This window comes from Conger conger, chromosome 2 (genome assembly GCF_963514075.1).
Source record: "Conger conger chromosome 2, fConCon1.1, whole genome shotgun sequence".
NCBI lineage: Eukaryota > Metazoa > Chordata > Actinopteri > Anguilliformes > Congridae > Conger > Conger conger.
In genome coordinates, this window is record NC_083761.1 from 24928764 (window position 1) to 24953903 (window position 25140).

At 41.6% G+C, this 25140-nt stretch overlaps 2 protein-coding genes across 2 annotated transcripts in view; both read left to right on the plus strand.

The window, feature by feature from the left end:
- Positions 1–3798: 3798 nt before the first annotated feature.
- cpn1 (carboxypeptidase N, polypeptide 1) lies at positions 3799–19893 on the plus strand. Its single transcript, XM_061233322.1, has 9 exons — positions 3799–4141; positions 8828–9024; positions 9696–9851; positions 13573–13749; positions 14390–14501; positions 17257–17396; positions 18231–18330; positions 19112–19230; positions 19541–19893. The coding sequence occupies exons 1-9, from the start codon at positions 3928–3930 to the stop codon at positions 19643–19645; spliced, it is 1320 nt and encodes a 439-aa protein (XP_061089306.1). The 5' UTR covers positions 3799–3927; the 3' UTR covers positions 19646–19893.
- Positions 19894–23689: 3796 nt separating this feature from the next.
- The window catches only part of dnmbp (dynamin binding protein), a 73225-nt gene continuing 71774 nt past the window's right edge, over positions 23690–25140 (plus strand). Inside the window, exon 1 of the mRNA XM_061230889.1 lies at positions 23690–24136. The gene's annotated coding sequence lies outside the window, so the exon portion shown is untranslated. The remainder of the gene's footprint in view (positions 24137–25140) is intronic.

The following is a 25140-nucleotide window of genomic DNA, read 5'->3' on the forward strand; positions in this document are numbered from 1 at the left end:
ATTTCTCACAGCAAGTCTTCCAGGTCCTGAAGCAGCAAAACAGCCCCAGACCATCACACTACCACCACCATATTTTACTGTTGGTATGATGTTCTTTTTCTGAAATGCGGTGTTACTTTTACGCCAGATGTAATAATGTCGTGTCTAGGAAACGACAGAGTCCAAATCTTCAATTTGTCGAAAAACATCTTCGCGAGGGAAAAGACGACACCAGGCAGCAAGATCTTCAGGAAAATCAGACTTTATTAGCACACGTGCATAAAGCCGGATCAGCTCTCCAGAACTGAACCCCGACTGGCATTTGTACACCCATTTTATACACAGTTACTCCACCTACAACTCCTCCTCAAACCTCATTCTGGCAAATCACCCACACTTTTCTTATCGTAACTCCTCCCAACGCTCCTCCCACAACGTCATTGTGGCAAATTGCCAACGGTCCTTATGCTCTGCCAACTCTGTACAAAGTTCAGGGCATTCTGCCAACTACGTGTCCTCACTTCACCCCGCACCTGCTCTTGGCAAACTACCAGACCTCAGAAAGTTCTGGATGCCCTCCCTCTAACACGTCATCCATACACGTCACTCTGTATCTTTCGCTTTTATAAGACGAACTAAGCAGCAGTAATCATTGAAAATATACAGACAAACTAAACATTTCATTAATATTCACTTCTAATATACTTTTCTAATCTACAGACATACTAAACATTTGATTAATTATTCTCTTCTAAGGGAGTAAATGTACGTAGCATTATTTGCTCTCATTTCAACAGTTTTCACTGTGGTTTCTTGCGTTTTCATAAGCTCAGCTATAATTAATGTTCTAGGTCAAATAGATACACTCCTGGCATAAAACATCGAGAGTCCCGGAGAAATCAGCTGTATAGTCATATCTTGCTCTGCCCGTGTCCTTGACAGTTTGGTCTACACAGTTCAAGACGGGCCCCCCCCCTGCCAGCTGGCTGGGCTCACTGTGTAATCCTAGCACAATTTAGCAGTTAATCAGTTTGAAACTATACAGGGTACATATCATACTTTAATACAGATATATTGATAAACTTTTAGCACACATCGTCGAGAGTTTTGGAGGAACCAGCCTGCTCACTAAGGCGGAGTCTGATTTTGACTTGTGATTGGTTATCATGCTTTTAGGAGGGAGATCTTTCATTCTGTGAATTTTCCCCCTACAGTAATGGGACACACACCTTCCAAAAAGTTCAACTTTTGTCTCGTCAGACCACAGAGTATTTTCCCAAAAGTCTTGGCTTTATAACCTTTTCCAGACTGATAGATCTCAATTACTTTCTTTCTCATTTGTTCCTGAATTTCTTTAGATCTCGGCATGATGTCTAGCTTTTGAGGATCATTTGGTCTAGTTCACTTTGTCAGGCAGGTCCTATTTAAGTGATTTCTTGATTGAGAACAGGTGTGGCAGTAATCAGGCCTGGGTGTGGCTAGAGAAATGAACTTAACTTAACCACAGTTAAGTTATGTTTTAACAGCATTACTTTTTCACACAGGGCTGTATATACAGTACTGTGCAAAAGTTTTAGGCAGGTGTGAAAAAAATAGAAATGTTAATAGTTTTTTTTTTATCAATTAACAAAATCCAAAGTGGGTGAACAGAAGAAAAATCTAAATCAAATCAATATTTGGTGTGATAATATATGGTCCACCCTTTGCCTTCAAACCAGCATCAATTCTTCTTGGTACACTTTCACAAAGTCATGGATTTTGTAGGCATATAGTCAGGTGTGTGATTAACCAATTATACCAAACAGGACCTAAAGGTCATCAATTTATGTAGGTTGAAACACAATCGTTAACTGAGACAGAAACAGTTGTGTAGGAGGGTGTCATTTCTGAAAAACCCGCATTTGGGATTCACCTTCAATTCACTGCAGTCTTGTTCTGTGTACATTCAGGAGTTTCTGACAATAAATGCAGGACCTTTACAAACATCAATCCGCCTATGCCACCCACGAAGAAAGGGGTTTATCGGAATTGCCCAAGAAACATAGCATGTATCTTTTAATGACTGAAATCCTTCAACCCGCACCATGTTCCCCACGCCACATAACACTGCAACCCACACCTCCTGTGCCCCGAGAGACACTGCCACATTGCACCAGAGGAAAAAAACAAAAACAAACCACGCCTTTAGACAACCACCAATCTGTACCACAGATTCAGTTTCCCATCACCAGAGACCCCATATGGTCCAGTGAATTTGCCCATTTTGCGACATGCCACTCAAATTCCTGTATGGGAGCATTAGTCTTTCTCTTTTCATGGCAGAGACGATATTTTTCACAGTTACATTTCACTTTTTAAAAAAAATTTCACTGTCCTGCAAGGGTAGGCAGTTTGGTTTTTTGACATGTCAGTATAACTGAAATGTGTGCCCAATGGAGACTGATGGTCCGGATCAAAGTGAGAGAGGTGAGTGACCCCAGCCGGTCTCGCAGAACTGTACTCCCCAATGGCTAATCCAATGATTGCAAACAAAGCAAACTGATCTCGGGTTACAGGATAAGAACAAAACGTGCCTCTGTTGAAAAGGGACACATGGGAAACTTTCTACAGCGCCGTGTCACACATACACATGTACACGCATACGGTCCAGCCTTTCCCATCCACTATATCAACTGCTTTTCTGTGGGCTACCAGGTTGTTTGCTATTGCTAAGTTCACCAATGCAATCTTGTTTCTAAATAATGTACCAATCAGTTCATTTTGACACAATGTTTTGGCTATGTCTGCAATCAACTTATTCTGAATTTTCAACCTCATGGTGGCCAGCTTCACTGGCTTCTTTGATGTGTCACCTCATGTTGAAAGACAGTGGTAACAGACTCTTAACAGTCAGACTCAACTCTTATTGGCTGTCCTAGGAATGAACGAATGAAGGGCTGTATGTATAAAAATTCCGACACGGATCACCCGATTTGGATGTAAATACCCTCAAATTAAAGGGTACTTAACCTCACAGTCATTGTTTAATTTCAAATTCAATGTCCTAGAGTGCAGAGCTAAAATAACAAAAATAGTGACACTGTCCCGTTAGAGACTACACCGCACACACACACAACAGAAAGCATACACAGAAAAGTCAAAGTAGCAGAGCTGACAAGTGTGACAATCTACCCCATAAGATCCCAAATGGTGTAGCAGAGCTCATGTTGGCTACCTTTTGCTACACAGCTTTAAGGGCTCAAAGTGAGTGGCAGCTGGCCCTGTGGGGGGAGCTGGCTGGGGCACACAGGGTGCTCTTCCCCTTAGAGCTAGGAGCTGCTTCCTCCGTTCCCAGAAGAAGCTTTTGAAATCCTGCCTATACTGTGTGTTTTTCTAAGAGTTAATGAATGAGGCATAGTTGTAGGAGTGGGAGGCTACAATGCCTGCATTAATGCTAATGCTAATCCTAAACACCCATCCCCCCCCTCCAAAACAGCACTGCCTGGGGGTGCCACACAAATGGTCCTCATGTTCTCTTTCCCACCCCTCTCTCTGTCACATACACACACACCACCACCAAGAAACAAAAAACGTCAGGAACTATATACAGGGAAACTAGATAGATAGATAGAAAAAATAATTGAAGACAGAGAAAGAGAGGTAGGGGAGAGAGGTTAAAATAAGCAGGGGGCGAAAGAAAGAGCGAGTGAGCGAGATGGGGGAGGGAAAGAGGGGGCTGTCCTTATTTGCTCTCCAGCCTTGGTGTGAGGGTGTAGTGGGAGGGGACAGAGCCGGGGAGTATGAGAGCTCTCTCTCTTTCTTTCCATCCGCAGCCGGGTGGGGAGCGAGCGCCAGAGAGGCAGGCAGAGAGGCCGCGGCAGGACAGACGGACGGACGGACGGACGGACGGACGGACGGACGGACAGACAGGTTGAACAGACGGGACACCCCCCCCCCCCGGGCCCGAAGATGCTGCGCTGGACCCTGGCCGGAGCGTTGCTGCTGTGCGCCGTGCAGGCCGTGGACTTCCGGCACCACCGCTACGAGGACCTGGTGCGCGCCCTGTTCAACGTGCAGAACGAGTGCCCCTACGTCACCCGCATCTACAGCATCGGCCGTAGCGTGGAGGGAAGGCACCTCTACGTCCTGGAGTTCAGCGACAACCCGGGCATCCACGAGCCACGTGAGTTTCCCAGAGCGCTGCTGTCACGGATTCCCGGCTCTCTGCACCTTCTCCTCACCTCCTGCTCTCCTTTCTCCCTCTCTTCTCATCCCCTCGGGTTTCTCGCTGCTTCTCCTTTTCTCCTTACACTCCCTCTCTCCATCTGTGGGAAGCTGTATTAGGAGGGGGGGGGGGGGATGTTCATGTTTTTACTGCATGGGGTGCTTGTCTGGTGTACTGGTGGATCTCATGGGGTGTTTTTAGATTGTTCAGATTTTTTTTTCTTTTTTGTGTTGAAATGTACTTAAATCTACTTTGCTTTACTGCCCCAGAGAAGAATATTTACAAAAGTATTTTTTCCAGTATCCAGTCCAATGGGCTCATTACGTAATGGTTGTTCTGTTTTTGCCGAGAATCCCAAGAAGTAAAACTCAGTGGAGGATTAATCTGAAGCACAGTAGCTGGTTTGCCTGAAACCTGGATCTCCTCTGCTTCAACAGATATTTCGTGCACTTTTAACAAGTCAGCCAAAGGGAATGTTTGCCTGGGCAGAGCAAAGTTTACTGTTAAAACCGAATGCCGTGAAGGCCAAGGGCAGAGACCTCTTGCATTACATGCCCCTCCACCAAAAACGGACAAGTGTAATAGAGATGGATTTAGTGCAGACAATATTTTTATGTTGTCTGCACTAAATCAGACAATGTGGATATGTGTTTGTTTTTAATGCAAAATAGTTTAGTGCACACTGGTTTAATAAAGTCAGGCAGTTTAATGTAGACAGGTTTAGTACATACAGTTTTAATGCAGATGGGTTCAGTGCAAATGGCTTTAATGGGTAAATTCCCAGTCCAATTTCCTGGCCAATCCAGTGAGCAGCAGTTTTGCAGGAATAAACATGTTGTCAATGAGAGAGGTCAGAGGAGAAGGGCCAGACTGGTTGAAGCTGACAGGAAGGTGACAGTAACTCCAAGAAAAGGCTACATAGAGGAAATATACTCAATCTGTTCTTCGACATTATATATATTATTCCATTCACACTGCAGATATTACTTTTGTTACATTCACTTGTCTGTATGACATACCAAATACACAGCAGTTTATTTGGTATTTATTAGACTGAATTTTTTTGACTTATTGGTCTTCTGCTGCTGTAGCCTATCCACGGTTGATGTGTTATGTGTTCAGAGATGCTCTTCTGCATACAACTGTTGTAAGTTGCAGTAAGCAGTGTTTTGATAGTTAACTTTGGTGACTTTTGCTCTGTTTGTTTGTTTGTTTGTTCAAAAAAAAAAAAAAAAAAAAAAAAAGGCCCTTGTCCTTATCTTTGTTGTACAGGTAGCAGTTGAAATTGTACTTACCTCTAGGGTCTTTCAGCGAACTTATCCCTGGTTATGGGTATGCACTTTGTTGTACGTCGCTCTGGATAAGAGCGTCTGCCAAATGCCAATAATGTAATGTAATGTAATGTAATGTTGTAATTGCATGGTTATGTGCGTTACTTTCGCCTTCCTGTCAGCTTTGACCAGTCTGGCCAATCTCCTCTGACCTCTCTCATTAACAAGGTGTTTCTGTCTGCAGGCCTGCTGCTCACTGGATGCTTTTCGGTCCATTCTCTGCAAACTCTAGAGACTGTTGTGCGTGGCACTCAAAGTCACTTAGATCACATTTCTTCTCCGTTCTGACATTTGGTCTGGTCAACAGCTGAACCTCTTGACCACGTCTGCATGCTTTTATGCATTTAATTGCTGCCACATGATTGGCTGATGAAATATTTGCATTAGCAAGCTGGTGTACAAGTCTGCCTAATAACTTGCTCACTGAGTGTATGTTCACATTAGAATGACGGAGATGTTATTCAGACCTCCAGGCTCCTATTTACACACACTGCAAAAAAATTGTCAATGAGAAAATATCGTTTTGAACTTGCGCCAGTTCAGGAAGACCTGGCGCAGACGGTGAAATGAAGGCTGGGTTGCTTTGCCCAGGAGTTTTGCTGAGGCAGGGGCTTCCCTTCAGGAGAATGGCAGGATGTACATTTGTTCCACATCGAGGTGAAACCCCGAAAAACAGGATAACAGCAATCAGCGCAGGATCCTCAAATGCGTTAACCCTTTCGGCATGCAAGCCACACAGACTCCGCATTCGAAGGGCGTCGTGTATTTTGCTCTGAGCGTTATGGCACACTGATGAGCACAAAGTCAAGTGTGCAGTGTTATCAGTGTGCCTCCCTGGAAACCAGGACAATGGGATTCTGGGAATTTAAACCATTTAACTATTTGCAGTTGCTATTTTTTGTGGTGAGAAGGCGTTCCAGTTTTAACAAAGCAGACGCGTCAGCCAGCCATCCTGTTACTCTTTTCGTGGAACTAAGTTTAGCTCCTCACCGTTTCCATTATGCCCCTCATGGCAAATCATTTTATTATGAACAGACCTGCTGGCACCTCCACAGTAACTTCAATATGGGCCAGTGAGTACCTCACCCTAAACTTTGCTGGAAGTAAGGGAGATATTTATTGCAGACCTGGGTCAAATACGTAATTGTTTTTGATTCAAATACTTTTGTGTGCTCAGTTGATGCAATTTTGTGTGCTCAGCCTGATGCAATTAAACACACAAACCAAGAGGTCCACTAGAATTCGTGAGTATTTCATAGGTTCCAATACACCAGACAAGCTCAGTAAAGCGTAGAAAAGTATTTCAATCCAAAACGATTACATATTTGACCCAGGTCTGGGTCATTGGTTTCATCCTGTAGAGCCAGAGACAGATCCAGACAGTTACACAGGGGTCACCCCTAAGAGTCCGGAGAACTCTCCTCTTATCACAGATCAGATCGACTGAGTGGATATATACTGGGTTTGACGGATAATGTATAATTCATTGTACATTACGTTTCTGAATGCATTATTATGTGGTCTGACCCCTTGCAGACAGTTTGTCTCCATTGCAAGTCCCAGCCCAGGAAATAACCACCTCCCTACCCACTCTTTTCAATGAAATCCTGCCACCTTTAAGAGCTTCTCAGATGCACATGATTAGGCATTATACCTGCATTATACCAAATGGGCAGGTGTTCATTTTGCGATATAAGATGCTATGTTTTTGTGTTATCTGTGTTCTGTTTCTCCTGATGATCCTTTCAGCTGCTTTAATAAATATTCTGGGCTTGAGACACCCTGCTGAGGCTGATGCTGGGGCGGCCTGTAGCGTAGTGGTTAAGGTAAATGTCTGGGATACGCGAGGTCGGTGGTTCAAGCCCCGGTGTAGCCAGAATAAGATCCGCACAGCCATTGGGCCCTTGAGCAAGGCCCTTAACCCTGCATTGCTCCAGGGGAGGATTGTCTCCTGCTTAGTCTAATCAACTGTACGTCGCTCTGGGTAAGAGCATCTGCCAAATGCCGATAATGTCATGTAATTATTATGGAACATGTTGTCAGACCTGGGTCAAATACTTGGTCATAATTGTTTTGGGCTCAACTTTTCTACGCTTTACTGAGCCTGTCTGATGTTTTGAAATACATGATATACTCTCAAAAAGTGCAAACTGATCCTCTTGGTTGGCTCAATTGCACCAGGCAAGTATTTAAATCGAAATAAAAAAAATTACGCATTTGACCCAGGTCTGATGCTGATTGGATAATTCTAGGATCTGGGTATTATTCTAACATGCTGATCGGACCACTCCGGGATGTGAATATTGCAAAGGGTCTGTCAAATTTAGTCTATGTGCAAACCTGCCAAAGTCTGAGCAATGCTATGGAAATAGCACCGGTCTGCTGGTCTGCACTCCGTATACTCCATTCACAGTCACCATCTGTCTTCTACACTACATTTGTGCCAAACCAGCATGGAACATTCTCACAGCATAGCTATTGTATTATTTTGATGTCCCTCCACATCAGAAACACAGAGCCCATCCCTGCTGAAAGAAATGGTTCAAGCTAGGTTTTGAAACATCTTTTGCTGGTTGACCAGTTCAGACCAGCTCCCAGCTTGACCTGGTTTGACCAGCTCAAGCTATGTTTTGAAACAGCTGGTAGCACTGGTTCACCAGCTCATACCCAGTTAGACCATCTTATGACCAGCTTGACCAACTCAATTTTCAAGAATGGCTAGGAAGACACTAATCATAAAGTAGATCACACAAATAACAAACAGAAAACCATGTGGTGACAGTGTAGGAAGGCACTAACCAGCTGACACAAATGTTCTCAGAATGTTACTGGACTGTTTTGTCAATGCTGTAACATTGCCTCTACATAGCAAGAACATTGTGAGAGTGTGAACTATTGCGATTGTATATATCATATTATTTTATATACCCTGCAAGAATCTGGGTGGGGAATCATTTGTTAACCAGTGTGAAAGTCCTGTCCCATGTGCAAAAGGTTTGTAAAAATCATACAGATGACATATATGGAGTATGCAGAAAATCTAAAATGCATATGTGTTATAGAACTGACATATATAATTCTTATATTAATTCACTAGTTTTTTAACATCCTCCTTCACAGTCTTTCTGTAATATGTCACTACGTATAAAGGGAGCCATAACCACGTAACAATAGTGTTTCTATGTGTTCCATTTAGTAAAACATACTAATGAACACATATGATTTCTACAAGCCTTCTACATATGGGGTTACCCTGGCTTATTGTAAAGCAATGGCTACGCCCCCCGACCTCTGACCTCTGACCTCTGTGTAGTGGAGCCGGAGTTCAAGTATGTGGGGAACATGCACGGGAACGAGGTTCTGGGCCGGGAGCTGTTGATCCAGTTGGCACAGTTCCTGTGCGAGGAGTATCGGGCCGGGAGCCAGCGCATCTCCCGGCTGATCCACGACACCCGGATTCACATCCTGCCCTCCATGAACCCCGACGGGTACGAGGTGGCCGCCAGACAGGTACCCCGGCCGCCCTCTTCATTTCCACCAACTCTCTCCCGTTTGTCATCGGCCCATTCTGCCATCGCAGTGCAGTGTAGTGTACACACACACACACACACACACACACACACACACACTACCGCCTACCAGTGCTGAATCCTCCTGGATTCTTGGTGAAACGAATGCCCTTCTACGAACTCCAAACTTGAATTTGGTCTTTTCCAACAGAAAAAAATATGTGCCTGCTGTTTTTTATTAGGTGCTGGAAGATTCTGTACCTCATCTTGCACAATATTGCGAAATGCGAATATCGCAAAAAAAAAAAACCTATCCCCTCAACATATGGCATCCGGTGGGTTGCTAAATAGGCTGTTTCAGTATCACAGCCTGTTTCAAACGACAAAAAAAAGTAGAGGGAGGCACATTACTTTTTTGCTAAATGAGACAAAAGAAACTGAGGTGAGAAAGTTGGACTAATTTCAAGATTTGCCAATGGGGTGAGAAGATTTAACTTCATAAACAGTAACTTAAAACAAGCTAATATTTTCAGCTTGAAAGAAAAAAAAAGTCTTATTACAAGATGAAAAAGTGCTTGTTAAGACAACCATTTTTTGCAGTGTACCCCTAGGTTCAGCCCCCACAATCCATGGGCATTTCGACATTGTTTGGAATTCTTTCTCTCTGGGCAGGGTCCAGAGTTCAATGGCTACCTGACTGGCAGGGGCAATTCCAGAGAAGTGGACTTAAACAGGAACTTCCCGGACCTGAACGCCCTCATGTACTATTATGAGAAAACTAGTGGTGCCAACCACCACCTACCACTACCGGACAACTGGGAGGAGCAGGTAAGAGATGCCACCCTGAGACCAGAGAGTAAGCGGACAACTATGACGACATAATTTGACCAAGCGGGAAGAGCCAGATATGTTGGCCAGCTGGTAATGGGCTAACAAAAAAACCTTTGGGCTAATGAAGACAGTCTTCACTTTGTATTGCGCAGCATACAATAAGATTATAAATAATATTGGATATTTTCTTTGCAGGGAATATTAAAATATAAAGAGCAAGGGGTACTTTTAAGCGGCACCTAAGCAGTTTCCAAAAGAGGGTATATTATTAGCTGAAGCGTATTAAAGACCCACACTCATCAGCGTTCTTTTCCTAGTTTTAGTATCTAAACGTTTGAAAAGAGCAGTAATGTAGGTTTTCCCTTAGGTTAGGTAGTCCCTAACCGCGCCCCCAGAGCCCAATTCCCCCTCCCCCTCCACTCTCTGTGTTATGATTTAGCCACGTCATCTGATAGCTATGCAAAAACATGCGTTATTTCACAAACAGCTCCAAAAAATAGCAGTTAGACCCTAAGATACACTTCTACCAAAATTGCAATAGTTTTACAAATCGAAAGCTCCAGGATGATACGAAAAGCTAAAAATCATTAATAATATGCGTGCGGGCCTTTAAACTGCACAGCGTATGGTATACGATCATCGAAACGGTTTAAAACATCAGCAGTAATGTGGAATAACACACCGTTTCAGCAGACCCTTGTTCTAAAGTAGGTGGAAGACGGTCTTTAGAACCAACTCTTGGGCTTTGGATCAGGCTCTATAGGGCACAGCTGTTTCCTTTTCCATTTCTTGACTGATCATATTTCATATGCCCTTGTGATACAGCCCATGGAAACACGTTGCACGTGTAGAAAGATTTCAGTTCACTTATACCGTATGAATTGTACAGAACAGTTTGAGGACAAAGGAAATCATAAGCCAGAACGACAACAACAACAAGAAAAATTGCAGACTGGTGTAAAAAAAAATAAGAGGGAAATTCTGTTTGCGTGAGGATACAATTTGGCCGACCTTTGAGGAAGCAAGGTAGCAACAGCTGCAGACGATTGAAAGTGCGATGAGTGTTATGAGTTATAAAACAGCATATGGAGAGAGCAGAGGGGCATGACTGCTTGGGGGAGGAGGGCCCCTGCCCTGGTTGGCTTGGGGGAAGACAGGAGGGGAGGCAGGGTCTGGGAATTGAGTTTCGCACGTGAGTGTGGAGTACGGTAGGTGTGGAGAGGATGTTGGATCTGGGTAACCTTTGTGCAGGCCTGGGATTGAGTTTCCTGGTTTAGATCAGAAGCGAGGAGGTGTTGAAGTAAGCATGTGATCCTGATGGTATCACATGGGGGAGGGGCGGTTGGGCAGAGAAAGTAGGAAATCCACAGGGTGCTCATTTTGGCAGCAGGGGTGCTGTCCAGCTGTACAAACCATGCCCAGCTATGAGATGTCTTCATGCAGGGTGACCTCTGCTAAGCTCATGTATTAGTAAGTACTCACAGAGCACTTCATTAGGAATATTTACTTATTCATGCGATTATCTAATCAGCCAATTGTGTGGCAGCAGTGTAATGCATACAATCATGTAGATACGGGTCAGGAGCTTCAGTTAATGTTCACATCAAGCATCAGAATGGGGAAAAAATGTGATCTAAGTGACCGTGGAATGATTGTTGGTGGCAGACAGGGTGGTTTGAGAATCTCAGAAACTGCTGATCTCCTTGGATTTTCAGGCAAAAAAATCCTGTGAGCAGCAGTTCTGCAGACAGATGAGAGAAAGCTTGTTAATGAGAGACTTCAGAGGAGAATGGCCAAAGCTGACAGGAAGGTGACAGTAATGCAAATAACCACACATTACAACAGTGGTATGCCGAAGAGCAGCTCTGAACACACAACGCATTATAACTCCCAGTGGATGGGCTACAGCAGTAGAAGACAAAAAAATAAGTCTAATAAATACCTAATAAAGTGCTCACTGAGTGTATACTACAATGAAAATGAATGCATTACCTGTGCAACCCATCCTGAAATGAGTGTCCATTTAACCAGCTGGGTTCTTATAGCTAATGTTACATTTGATAGCTATAAGGTATAGAGTACTTTAACGTTAGCTAATGACTACTACTTATCGATAGTGTTGAAAACACTACGGCACATGCCTGCACACTTTCCCCTGTGCGGACAGAAAACCAATAGTATAAAAGGCAATTGCCCTGACCACTACGCTAAAGATGAATTCACCACGACAGTTAGGCTGCCACTGGGGTGGACCGCAACACTGCAATATTCTTATCAAAAACAAAAACTCCTTTAACAATTGATCAATTATCAATTTCACCTTTCAGCAAAAAGGAAAAAACCGCTTTCACTTTTACCGATTACACGTCTACAGGTCTAATATTAGCAATCTTGTTCAGTGTACAGTTACCCAGTGTGCCTCTACAGTTAGTAACAACTTCTCATGTACCAATTAGAAGCCAGTACCCACTTCAAAGTGTAGGTTTCTAGCTTGGCAGAAACGTATTATATAGAGTATTATATTGAATATTATTACACTGAATATTTCACCAGAATATAGGAAAATTGGTTTAGTAATGGGAACAATTTCCGCTGAAACATAAAAGAAGAAATAATAACCACTGAACTGTTTAATTAAAGACAGAATTCAGACTTGCAGTGCAGAGTGACATACAAAAATAAGCTATGTTGATGTATCAGGGAGACAAAAAGCTTAACAGAAAGCAGACATTTGCCCAATTTAAATTTTGCTAATTTAGTCAGCAGACTTAAATAAAATAGGCTTTTTATATATTGATAAACATGTTGTCTGTTTTCTGTTGTTTATTTTTCACTAACATATAAGCTTTCAGTCAATCTACATTTTACATTCTTGGGCGTATAAAATTATTTTTAATAAGGCAGTTAGATCTTAAGTAGCAATATTTAACAAACTTTTTATTTTGGCCACTGTATTTGGAAATACTTTATAATGGACCAGCTAAACATTAAAAATGGCATCTTCAAATGCAAATTTCGAAATAATAGCATGCGTGACCCAGGTATGGAAAGTATAAGTGGATATATTTAAAGACCCATGTCTAATAAATCACAGATCTCCAAAAACAGACCTTGAGCGACTGGAGCAACAGAAGTTTGACGGTTGCCGTGGTAGCCGGCTTTTCATTCTGGCCATATCTCTCTTGAACCAACAAACGGAAATGGCGGTATATTTATGCTGCGTGCTGCAGAAATGGCGGTATATTTATCCTGCGCTCTGTGGAGGAGGGGGGCTCCCCTGGTTCCTGGTGTCTGCCATGCCGGAACATCTGCAGATCTGCGCTGATATTAGAGAGGTCACGAGGGCACAGTTGACACGCACGTTGAACCTGCATGACACAAACAAGGAATAGCTCGGGAATCATGGGAGACGCGCATTGAAACTACATGATGTGACATGGGAATTCAGTGGGTTTGTGTTGTGTTGTAAAGACTGGTATTTGCTCAACAAAACCTTTTTCATATTGTTAGTCAACTATTTTTGCATGTAAACAGATATTTAAAAGTTTTTATTCATGTAATGAATCTTATATTTCGTCTTTATATGCCAACTTTTCCGTGCTGAGCAAACCACCAGAGCAGTCTTTATGTCTTTGCTGTAGTTTGATCCCTACAGTCACTGAAGAAGACTGTTTGTGTGTTTGTGTGTGTGCGTGTGTATGTGCATCTGTGTGCCTAGGTCGAGCCCGAAACCCTGGCTGTGATCAAGTGGATGCAGAACTATAACTTCGTCTTGTCGGCCAACCTGCACGGAGGGGCGGTCGTGGCTAACTACCCCTTCGATAAGTCCCGGGACCTCCGCATGAAGGGCAAGACCACTTATTCTTCCACGCCTGATGACAAGATCTTCAAGAAGGTAAAATGCTGGAGATTAAAGAGAGGACTGTTTCGGCTGGAAAAGTCACAGAAAGCTATTTCTTTGCATTCCCACAGGACAGCATTTCAATCCACTAGAATCTTCGTAATTATTATTATTATTCATATAGTTTATATTATATATATGTGTGCTAGCTAACATGCAGAACACATTTGTTATAATAATGTTAATATGTTATATAAGTCGCAAAAATAACCGAATCACTTGCACTGTACACATAGTATGCGTAGAATTATTTTAAATCTCGTAAGAATGCAAGTGAATCCTTCACCGGATCACTCACAGCCGCTCAAACCGTAAAAAAAAACATGGGGGTGGTGATGATGAAGATAACAGTCTCTTGCTTGTTTTCGTACCGTAGGATATACACTGCTGAGCTGCACACTGCTGTGCTTGTGTGCTTGTAACTATCGAAACAGACGTGCCTGTGTGTGTGTGTGTGTGTGTGTGCATATGCGTATGGGTGTGTATCTATGTGTGTATGTGTGTGTGTATCTATACATGTGTGCACTTATGTGTGTACATGTATGTGTGTGTGTGTGTGTGTGTGTGTGTGTATGTGTGTGTACATGTATGTATGCATGTGTGTGTCCGTGTGTGTGTGTGTGTGTCTTCCCAGTTGGCGAAAACCTACTCATATGGTCACAGCTGGATGCACAAAGGGTGGAACTGTGGGGACTACTTTGAAGAGGGAATCACAAATGGGGCCAACTGGTACTCTCTTTCCAAAGGTGACCACACATATTTCTGCTTCTCCTCTTCCTTCTTCCTCTTTTCTCTCTTGCTCTTCCTCTCGTCCCTTCCCCTCCTGTTCATCGACATCCTTCCAGTGTCCTTTTTTCATTACAACTATTGGCAGTGATAGACATACTGTATATACAAGCCATATATTTTTTTTTACTAACTAGGGGGCAGGTTATGGTACATGACTGGCACCGGCAAGTGGTTTGATCCATGGTGTAGCCACAGTAAGATCCGCACAGCTGTTGGGCCCTTAAGCAAGGCCCTTAACCCTACATTGCTCCAGGGGGATTGTCTCCTGCTTAGTCTTATCAACTGTAAGTCACTTTGGATAAGAGCGTCTGCCAAATGCCATTAATGTAATGTAATGTAATTCCAAAATTGGCCGTACCTAGGCAATATTTCTCAGGTGGAAGAAAGCAGGTTACCTAGTTAATGTGTGGTTAAAAAGATCAGAGTCTAAAATTACACCCAGGCTTGATACTTCTGATTTAACCTGGGGAGTCAAATTTCCTAACCTGTTATAAAGTGCATCCCTTTTGGCTTTGGGGCCAACTAGAAGTGTGGATCTTATTGTGGCTACACCAGTGATCGAACCACCAACCTTGTGGGTCCTGTAGCTTAACCACTACGCTACAGGCTGTCTTATCAAGTCAGGATTCTGAGAAGTTAGTCCATACTTTTATTTCAAGTAGGCAATACTAATAAGTATTGCAATGCTCTTTTTTCAGGTCTTCCAAAAATATCCATTGAAAGACTACAATTAATTCAGAACTTTGCTGTGCTTGTTTCATGTCCCTTCACGAGCCCTCAGGCCATCCGCAGCTGGTTTAGTAATTGTTCCCCGTAGTTCACAAAAGAAAATTGGGGATGCTGCTTTTAATCATTACGCCCCTAAATTATGGAACAGCCAATTAATATCAGAACAGCTAGCTCAGTGGACATTTTTTAATGGCAACTGAAAACCTACCTTTTTAATCTATCTTTGTATATTTTGATTAGCCTTTTTATATCACTTTGAGCTATATCTTTCAGCTTATCTTTATTTCTTGCTCTTTTTTTATTTTTTATTCCTGCCACCACCATCCCCCCCACACTCTTGGGAGGTCAACTTTATTTTTAATACAAAAACAAACATATATACATTGGTTATATTGAGAGAGAGAGAGAGAGAGAGAGAGAGAGAGAGAGAGAGAGAGGGAGGGAGAGAGAGAGAACGAAGGAAGAAAACAGTATGAAGCCTTTGAGGGGAGGGTAAAACAAAACAGACAGAGTCACTAAAAATAACAATAAATGGAAATAAAAGAAAAAGAATAATAATAAAAAGAATCATAAAGTGTGGAAAGAGTGACTTGTGTACACATATGAACACGCAGACCAATGGGCAGATAGACAGGAAGATGAACAGACAAACAGACAGGTGGACAAGTGGGTGTTGTAAATGGTAAATGGTTGGCATTTATATAGCGCCTTTAGCCAAAGCGCTGTACAATTGATTCTTCTCATTCACCCATTCATACACACACCAATGGCAATTGGCTGCCATGCAAGGTGCCGACCAGCTCGTCAGGAGCATTTGGGGGTTAGGTGTCTTGCTCAGGGACACTTCGACACAGCCTGGGCGGGGGATCGAACCAGCAACCCTCCGACTGCCAGACAACTGCTCTTACTGCCTGAGCCATGTCGCCCCCATGTCGTTGTTGTTTGGAGCCTTGAATGGATAGTATGGAAAAAGGGAGAGAAGAGGAGAAAAAGTAATAATAATAAAAGTAACGATGGGGAAAAAATAAAATAAAATAAAAAGAACATGATGAATATGAATAACACATTCTTAAATACAAACAAAACAAAAAAAGCAAACAAATAAAAGGAAAATATGCATGATTATGGATGGGTTTGATTAGGATATGGCATTGCATGGATAGTGTTTCTAGAGTATGTGAGTATATGTTGGTTAGGGTGGGGTTGGGGGGTTAGTCCACAGGCAAATTGAATGATTTTATGAAAGGATCCCAAATGTTTGCCACGTGTGAGCTTTGGCGCTTGTGTGAAATTAGTTCCATGGATATGTGTTCTTTCAGTAGATTAAACCATTGTGTTATGTTTATTTTGTGTCTTGTTTTCCAGTTTAAGAGGATGGTTTTCTTGGCGATAGCTAGGGCAATGAGTATAGGTTTGGTATTTTGATTTGGTGGGTTGATTGTTGAGAGGTCCCCTAGTAGACCGAGGGATGGACAGAATGGAATGCTACAGCTCATAATGAGAGATATTTGGTCTGTGACTTCCAGAAATGGTGACTTGGCGGGCAGAGCCAGGTCGAGTGGAAATAATTATCTTGGGTATTCAAAGAGCAGTGAGTGCAAGTGTCTGGTCCAGTCATGTACCATGTTCCACGCTGTTTATTATTTTCATTTGTGTTGTCTCTGTAATTCTTTGTAATTGGCTTAATGTAAAGCACTTTTAGCTACATTTTATATATTATTATTAAAATTATTATTATTATTATTATTATTATTATTATTATTATTATTATTATTATTATTATGGGCCACAAATAAATACAGGTATTTGCACTCTTCTGTTGATGAACCTGGCAAGCCTTGTTTAGATTTATGAATGCAAGTCACATAGCCACTGTGACTAATGCCACTTTAGTCCCTCCCCTGGCAGGTGAGTGACAGGTGAGTGGGGGATGTGACAGGTTTAGTTTCACTCAGTTGTGTTGCTTCCACCAACCCTCTCCAGGAATGCAGGACTTTAACTACCTCCACACCAACTGCTTCGAGATCACCCTGGAGCTCAGCTGCAACAAGTTCCCCCCGGCTTCTGTTCTGCAGAAGGAGTGGCTAGGCAACAGGGAAGCCCTTGTGTCTTACCTGGAGCAGGTAAGGCCCTCTCCTCCATATTCTGCTCTGTCCTACTGTTACGAGTCAAAATGAACCTGCGTTGCAATAACCAGGCGTACAATATTGGACGTAACGCTAAGCGAAAGGAGTAGCAGTGGAGCAGTGGTATAGAAAAATTAAATGTATTTTTATTAATATGTATACGGTTAATGATTGTTCTCTCTATCTATAACATGAAAGTCCTTTAAAAGACAGGAGCAGGCTGCAAGGTCTCACCAGGCAGCCAGCTGGCAGTTCCAGACCCTCGAAGATGACAGGAGAGGTCTTTTCCTCAGAGTTCCCAAAATTATTATGAATAGCAATAATAATTTTTGGCCAGTCAAATGGGGGCCATTGTAATATGTAATACAAATGTATTACTTTCTTTGTAATATCAAGTGTTCCTCAATGGGGTCAAATCTGTTGGCTGGTAAACGAATCAATCGGCAATAAAGATGTGTTTTTTGTCATTAGATTTTTTTTTTGATGTGTTTTTTTTAAATTAAGGGTTCTAGAACACAGTCCGTGTTCTAGAAAACTCCATTGCTAGTAATTACCATTAATCAGCACTAGAATGTTCAGTTAAGAATGTTCAGTTAAGAATGTCACATCCTCAAGGGTTAAGGGACTGCGCTCACTGCTCTACTTCCTTTATTCCTTTATTTTGAGATGCATAACTACACCCACACGGGCCTTGATCAACCCACAGACTGAAAATGTCTCCATTTATACATACAGGTTAATTCAGTACTGTAAATGGATACATCAACCCTTTCCACTGTTTTTAGAAAATTTGCAAAAATAACTTGTTCCCCGCGCCACCCCAACCTCCAGATTCACCATGGCATCAAAGGCATGGTCTATGATGACAACAACAACCCCATCAGCAATGCGGAAATCTCTGTGTCAGGAATACAACATGACATCACAAGCGGTGGGTGTGATGGGCCATGGGTTTATTTTTTAACCCAAACCGTTAATCACCAGGGAGCCTTTATGACTTGCATAAAAATATATATTTTTTTATAATATACAGTATATATCCATGTATATATATATATATATATATATATATTTTTTAATAACTGGGAATTAAAGTTTATACAGTGCCCTACAAAATGTTTGGGACAAAGAGCTAATCATTTATGTATTTGTCTCCTCAATTTGCGATTTGTAATAAAAAAGATCACGAGGTTAAAGTGCACATTGTCAGATGTATCAACATCATAAGAGTCTGGATATCTTATTTACAAAATGACACATTCAATACCAGATTGGCCAGGAATGTTGAGATAGCAGTCATCACCATGAATACTAAATTAATTTTTACACACTAAAGTAATGACCACATTTACAATAATTTGTATTGTATTATTGTTATTAAGTGATTTTAAAGACCATTAAAATCGATATATTTACAGTCTCACCACAAATGGCCAGGAGATCTTTGTGTTCAACATGTGCCTTCAGAAGCGATGAATTACTTCTACTATTTTCTGCATAATTATATGTTATAATAAAAATATTTGTATCGTATATTTTCTTCCTGTCAGTCATTAACCTCCTATTCCATCCTAATGGTGGAGTTGATTGACTTGAAAATGTTGAGTTTAGGAGATAACTATGATATTGTCAGGAGTATCATTTTCAGGATGATCTGCCTTATTTATGTTATTTAATGTCATTTTTGCTCATTCTTGCTAATCTTCTTGAAGGTGCGGATGGAGACTATTTCCGGTTACTATTACCCGGCACATACACCGTAACCGCATCCAGGCAGGGCTACGTACCCTCCACGATTACAGTGACAGTGGGACCAGCAGAGGCCATACAGGTGAGACTTTGCACAAATTGATTTCAACACATGACAGTTTGACAGATGCAGACCTGGGTCAAATACTTTATTGTTTTGGATTCAAATACTTTTCTACTCTTTATGGAGTTTGTCTAGTGTATTGGAACCTATGAAATACTCGCAAAACCCACCTTCTGGTCCTCTTGTTAGGCTCAATTGCATCAAGCAAGATCAATCGAGCAAAGAAAAGTATTCAAATTCAAAACAATGACATATTTGGCCAGGTCTGGAGAGATGTTACTGTGGGATCAATTCTGAAGTTTTCTTCTTTCAACGATTTATTTTACAGTTACACTTTTACTTGAAATCTGCCCCAAATCTCAACAAAAACCTTCACAGCAAGAAAGACCACCACTCAGGACGGACTCCGCTGAGAAGCCTGGGACCAAGATGAATTCAATGTGGACAGAGCGTGAATCACATCTCTTTATAATGCAAACTATGCAATCCTTTTTTTTTGCACCTCGAATGTTTATATATGCAATAATGTGTTTTCAGAATTAATTGCTTATGTTAAGTCTATATTTATAAGTAGACATGATTTATATGTATTGTATAATTCTGTGACATACATTGAAGAACTATTGTAAACTGCTGAAAAACATAATACATCTGTTAATTAAACATGTCAAATATATAAAATGTGCATATTCTTAAAAGGTTCATCTCAGATAGTGCTTTGACTGCAGAAGACAGTAGAAGACAGTATATGTCTTTAGAAGACATATACAATCCAAACAACCAACCAACAAAGTTTCAGCCGTTCCGGATTGGATAACTGGGGCCTGTTCCAGGGAGCATGATAACTGAGTTAGCTGCACTGAGTAAAGTGGGATGCCCCCACATTTAGAACATGGACTGAAAGAGCTGTTCTGGGTTTTACACAGTGCAATCAGTAATCCTGCTTTGTGGAACAGGCCCCTAGTGTAACTGCTAGAAGACACTAGATGTCACTGTGTGCCCTAAAACACAACAAAATTTAGAACAGTGTTTTTTTTTCTACCCTCAGCCAGTGTTTGGTATGGAGTCCTACTGGTATATGCATGTTTTTTTTATCTCTCTCTCTCTCTCTCTGTCTGTCTGTCTGTCTGTCTGTCTGTCTCTCAGTCAATACAGTGATTATATTATCTGTCCTTGTGGGAGGGGAAGAAATGTGCTGTTCATATGCTACTGAGATGAGGCACGATTGGACAGTAGTCATACCAGAAGCAGCGTGGGTTGGGATTTGTCGTGAAATGAATGGGAGTCTAAATTAGTCAATGCTATTCCACGGGATTTTGCATAGACACTGCATTACAACAAATGTATCACATCACAATCGTACCACATCGTTAAAAGTTACGGTTTTGCTATGATAAACATTTCTGCAATGCTATAACACTGTTATCATAATCTTACAAAATGTATTTAATGTTATACCAATATTATTTCAATCTCACATTCCTTTCTTTTTTTCCAATGCTATCACAATTATGTAACATTTCTGCAACATTAACAATTTTCACATTAATCTTATATTATGATATTGCGCATTATCTTATGTACTTTCCCCTGGTGACATTATCCTAACATTATACGAGTAATATACTGTTGCATTGGGGTGGCATTTTACCAGCTAATACAAAACATTGTAGCACAAGCAATGAATATTTGGCACAGAGTGTGAGTGTGTGGCACAGGATATGTTTAGCACAGGGTGAGTGTGTGGCACAGTGTGTGTGTGTGTGGCACAGGGTGTGTTTAGCACAGGGTGTGAGTGTGTGTGGCACAGGGTGTGTGTGTGTGGCACAGGATGTGTTTAGCACAGGGTGTGAGTGTGTGGCACAGGGTGTGAGTGTGTGGCACAGGGTGTGAATGTGTGTAGCACAGGGTGTGTGCGTCACAGAGTGCATCCAGTAAACACTTTCCTGAGAAAAGCACATCTCTCTGCCCCTTCATTTCCTTCCATTGTTAACAGACTGAGAAAATAACTTCTAATCCAGATGGAACGGATACATACAGCACAAACTCACCCAGTCACCTAGCAACAAATGCACAGACATATATTGTTCTTACTCCACACACTTTCACACACATATGCACATGCCCAAACATACTTCTGCAATAGAAAATAAAATATCTTTATATACACTCACCAAGCACTTTATTAGAAACATTTTTACTTTATTACACCTATTTATTCATGCGGTTATCCAATCAGCCAATTGTGTGGCAGCAGTGCAATGCTTACAATCATGTAGATGTGGGTCAGGAGCTTCAGTTAATGTTCATATCAACCATCAGAATGGGGAAAAGATTGATCTAAGTGACTTTGACCATGGAATGATTGTTGGTGGCAGACAGGGTGGTTTGAGTATCTCAGAAACTGCTGATCTCCTGGGATTTTCACACACACTAGTCTCTAATGTTTGGAAAGATGAAAAAAAATTGACCAAAAAAAAATCCAGTGAGCAGCAGTTCTGCAAACAGAAATGCCTTGTAAATGAGAAACGTCAGAGGAGAATGACCAGACTGGTCAAAGCTGACAGGAAGGTGACAGTAACGCAAATAACCATACATTACAACAGTGGTATGCAGAAGAACATCTCTGAACACACAATGCATCATGACTCTAAATGGATAGGCTATAGCAGTAGAAGTCTAAAAAATAAGTCTAATACCTAATAAAGTGCTTGGTGAGTGTATGTGCATGTTCATACATGTGCAGGCATTCTTTGATAAAGTAGATATAGTGCATAATATTAATGTTGTTTAGTTTAAAAGTGATTATGGATACCATGTGGGAACCGGGACTTTAGGAGCGTTTCCGTAACATCTGCAATTTTTAGCAACTACAACCACATTTGCACAATTTAAACAATCAGAGTGTTTTGTTGTGGAAAGCAGTCTTTTTATTGGTGCAGGGAACACCCAAATTTAACGCACAAGTCAACGCCACTCACTGTGTGGTCTTCAACCACCACGGGGAGGCAGCAGAGAAGGATAGATTCTCTAAGGTAACCAGATGGTCAGCTCCTGTATTGCTTCCTATCTTCTGTGCTTCATTATTCTAAGACAGTCCTTTCAAACTTAGTGCCATGGAGGACCCTGTGTATGTTGTTTTTTATTCCAGCCTTTGATTATATAATTATTTCAATTATTTGCCGATTTAGGGTTTGTACATCATGTAAATAAAGTGAAATGTGTTAGTGTGTTGACTAAATAATAACCATTGCTTAATTATGTGCTTCAATTCGATTAAATGTGTATGGCTGAATGAGGATCTTTGATTTAAGATACTGCTTACAGCACATTGTTATTATGTGAGGTCTAGGTAGTATGATGGAATCTTACTAGTTCCTAAAATAACTGTGAGGAACTATGGTTTCGTTGCCATGGTTTATCTGAACACAGATTAATAACCATTTTTTAACTACGGGAGTCATAGCTCTTGCAGACCTCATGGCGTGGTGTGTATCGAGCTGCAGGCCATCTTTTGGAAGTCAGTTGTTCGCTGCTGTGGAGTTGCATGACTATTATGGCTGCCAAGCACGCCCTCAGTATACCTAACCTGGGTTATGATTAAATGTTATTGCTCTTAAAATAACTGAGGAACAATGGTTTCATTGCCATGGATTATCTGAAAAATGTTTTCACTTTAAAAATACCAATTTATGTAAAATATCTGGCTCTGATCTAACTTATTACTCTTGTTTTTGCTATAATGTGGCAGATTATTGTAATGTCATTTCACTCTTAACTTGCTCAGCAGCAGAGTAATAATAATAATAATAATAATAATAATAATACCCTATGTGGGAACGCATTTATTAGACGGGCAGCAAAGTGCCATTTACGATGGTTTGCGCTTTGCATTCTGACTGCCACTGGCTCACAGATAATAAACAATTGCTCACCAGCATAGGCAACTGTGTGGGTGAAAATAACCTGTTATCATCATAGCCTGTAAAGATGGTGGTCTGCTGTGCATAACATACAGGTAATTCTGTCTTGCAACTAACTACAAGGCAGACGTCGACCACTTTCTTCGACATGCTGGCAGCCAGCCGGTGAGCCAACACGTCTCCTTGCGTAAGGAACCTTGAAAGAAGCAGAAGTAAAGTAATGTTAAAGCCATGTCTGATTGCGACACAAAGTTGCAATATACATGTAGGCTACCGAACCATCATATAAAAAGAGAGATAACATCATCTTCGTAGGCGATGCACGCATTTGGCAACCGAATAGCTAATTACTTCCAAAAATGAGACGCGTGGTGAAAGAGGATGTTGCAATTGCTGTGCTTATGTTAATGCTGTGTTAATGTGATCTATATCAATTCGGTTCCATAATAACCACAATAGTCCCACGCATCTTTCTCTAAAGGGTTGTTGTTTTCTGTTGCTTAGCATTAATCCACCGCAGTTGTCCAGCACAGAGAAGGTGGGGTTCGTTTTCTGTTCAGGCATAAGGAAAGAAACCCTTGTGGAAGGTCCCGGTCATGAGAGGGTGGTGCCGGTGGTGTTGATGTCAGCATGGAGAGCCACAGCCTGTGGGACATCCATCCGGATGACAGCTGATCCCTGTGAATCGTAGCGAGTCAGTTTTACTATCGGGAACGAGGGACTATCCACACTGGACACGTTAACTTTACTCATTTTTATAAACTCCCCCACCCCTAGAAAATGGCGCTGTTAACCTCGGAGAAACGGGGGCTAATTAATTACACGTAGCTGGCTAGCCATTCAGCAAGCTAATTATCTAGCTAGTGGATGAGCTAGCTAATCAATTCTGGAAAATCGAGTCATCCGTACGGCGAAGGATTCTTAGCTGAGAAAATCCACGATCGGGGCGCTTTTTATTGATCTACTGTCAACTCTGGAGACGGAGAAAACCAACCAGATAGGTAAGTTAAGCTAGCTACTGACCCATTTCATGCATCTGAAGTTCATCCGTTAGCCCGTTCAGGCAAGGCTGGCAGCTAACGTTAACTAAGTTAGTTCAGTTAGGTAGCGAAGTTGAAAAACTAAATGGGTAACATTCATTACCGTTAAGTTTGCATGGTGGCGCTAGGTAAAAATACCCCAGAGACGCCACCGACAGTTGAAAGCGATCTGGCTAGGAGGTAGCTAAAGATTAGTTAAGTTAAATGACAACCTGAAACCATTTTTTTTTATTACAATATTGGCACCTTAACAATTAGGTTCAAAACATTTATGATGCACGATCATTTAGGATGTTTTACAATTGTAGCTTATTGACCATTAATAATGTTTCAGTTTGTTTCGTCTCGTATTTAACGAATGTCATAGTCGTAGATACCGAGAAAAACTAAAATTCTCATCCCAAAAGTGGCACAATGCACAACAGTAGAAAGTTACAGTAGGCTAGCTGCACTGCCAGAACCGGGGCATTGAATAAACACTGTACATTTGTCTGGATTTTGAGTTGATGAATTCATAACAATTTGACCTATGTCAAAGCTCTAGCAGACCTCACGGCGTTGTGTGTATCGTGCTTCATGTCATCTTTTGGAAGGCGCAACGCAGATGGTCACCTGGAGCCACACATTGTGGCTGCCACGCGCGCCCTCAGTATACCTAAACTGGGCAAAAAACCCGTTCGCTATGGTGACACAATTAACTTTATCGATATATTAGTAGTGGTGAAAGAAGTAGACATCTTGTGTGCATTTAGTGCCCTCAAGGATAGCTTTTGACAAGGAACTTTGACTGAGGACGCAGAGGAATGTTTATCCCGAAGTAATTTGTGTATCTTATCTGGGATGATTCTTTACAGTGATTGGGATTAGATGTAGCAGAAAGTGCACATTTTAGCTGTCTACCGAGTCCTGTTTTCAAACCTTATCATACACGTGGCTCTTAGATGTATGATTTATGCCTGGAACAG

What these genes read in the sequence shown, in the direction of transcription:
- cpn1 (XM_061233322.1), top strand. Translation starts at nt 3,928, where the DNA reads ATGCTGCGCTGGACCCTGGCCGGAGCGTTGCTGCTGTGCGCCGTGCAG. An exon ending in CGGACAACTGGGAGGAGCAG is followed by an intron (nt 9,852 to 13,572) that starts GTAAGAGATGCC and finishes CTGTGTGCCTAG; the next exon opens with GTCGAGCCCGAAACCCTGGC. An exon ending in ATGACAAGATCTTCAAGAAG is followed by an intron (nt 13,750 to 14,389) that starts GTAAAATGCTGG and finishes GTGTCTTCCCAG; the next exon opens with TTGGCGAAAACCTACTCATA.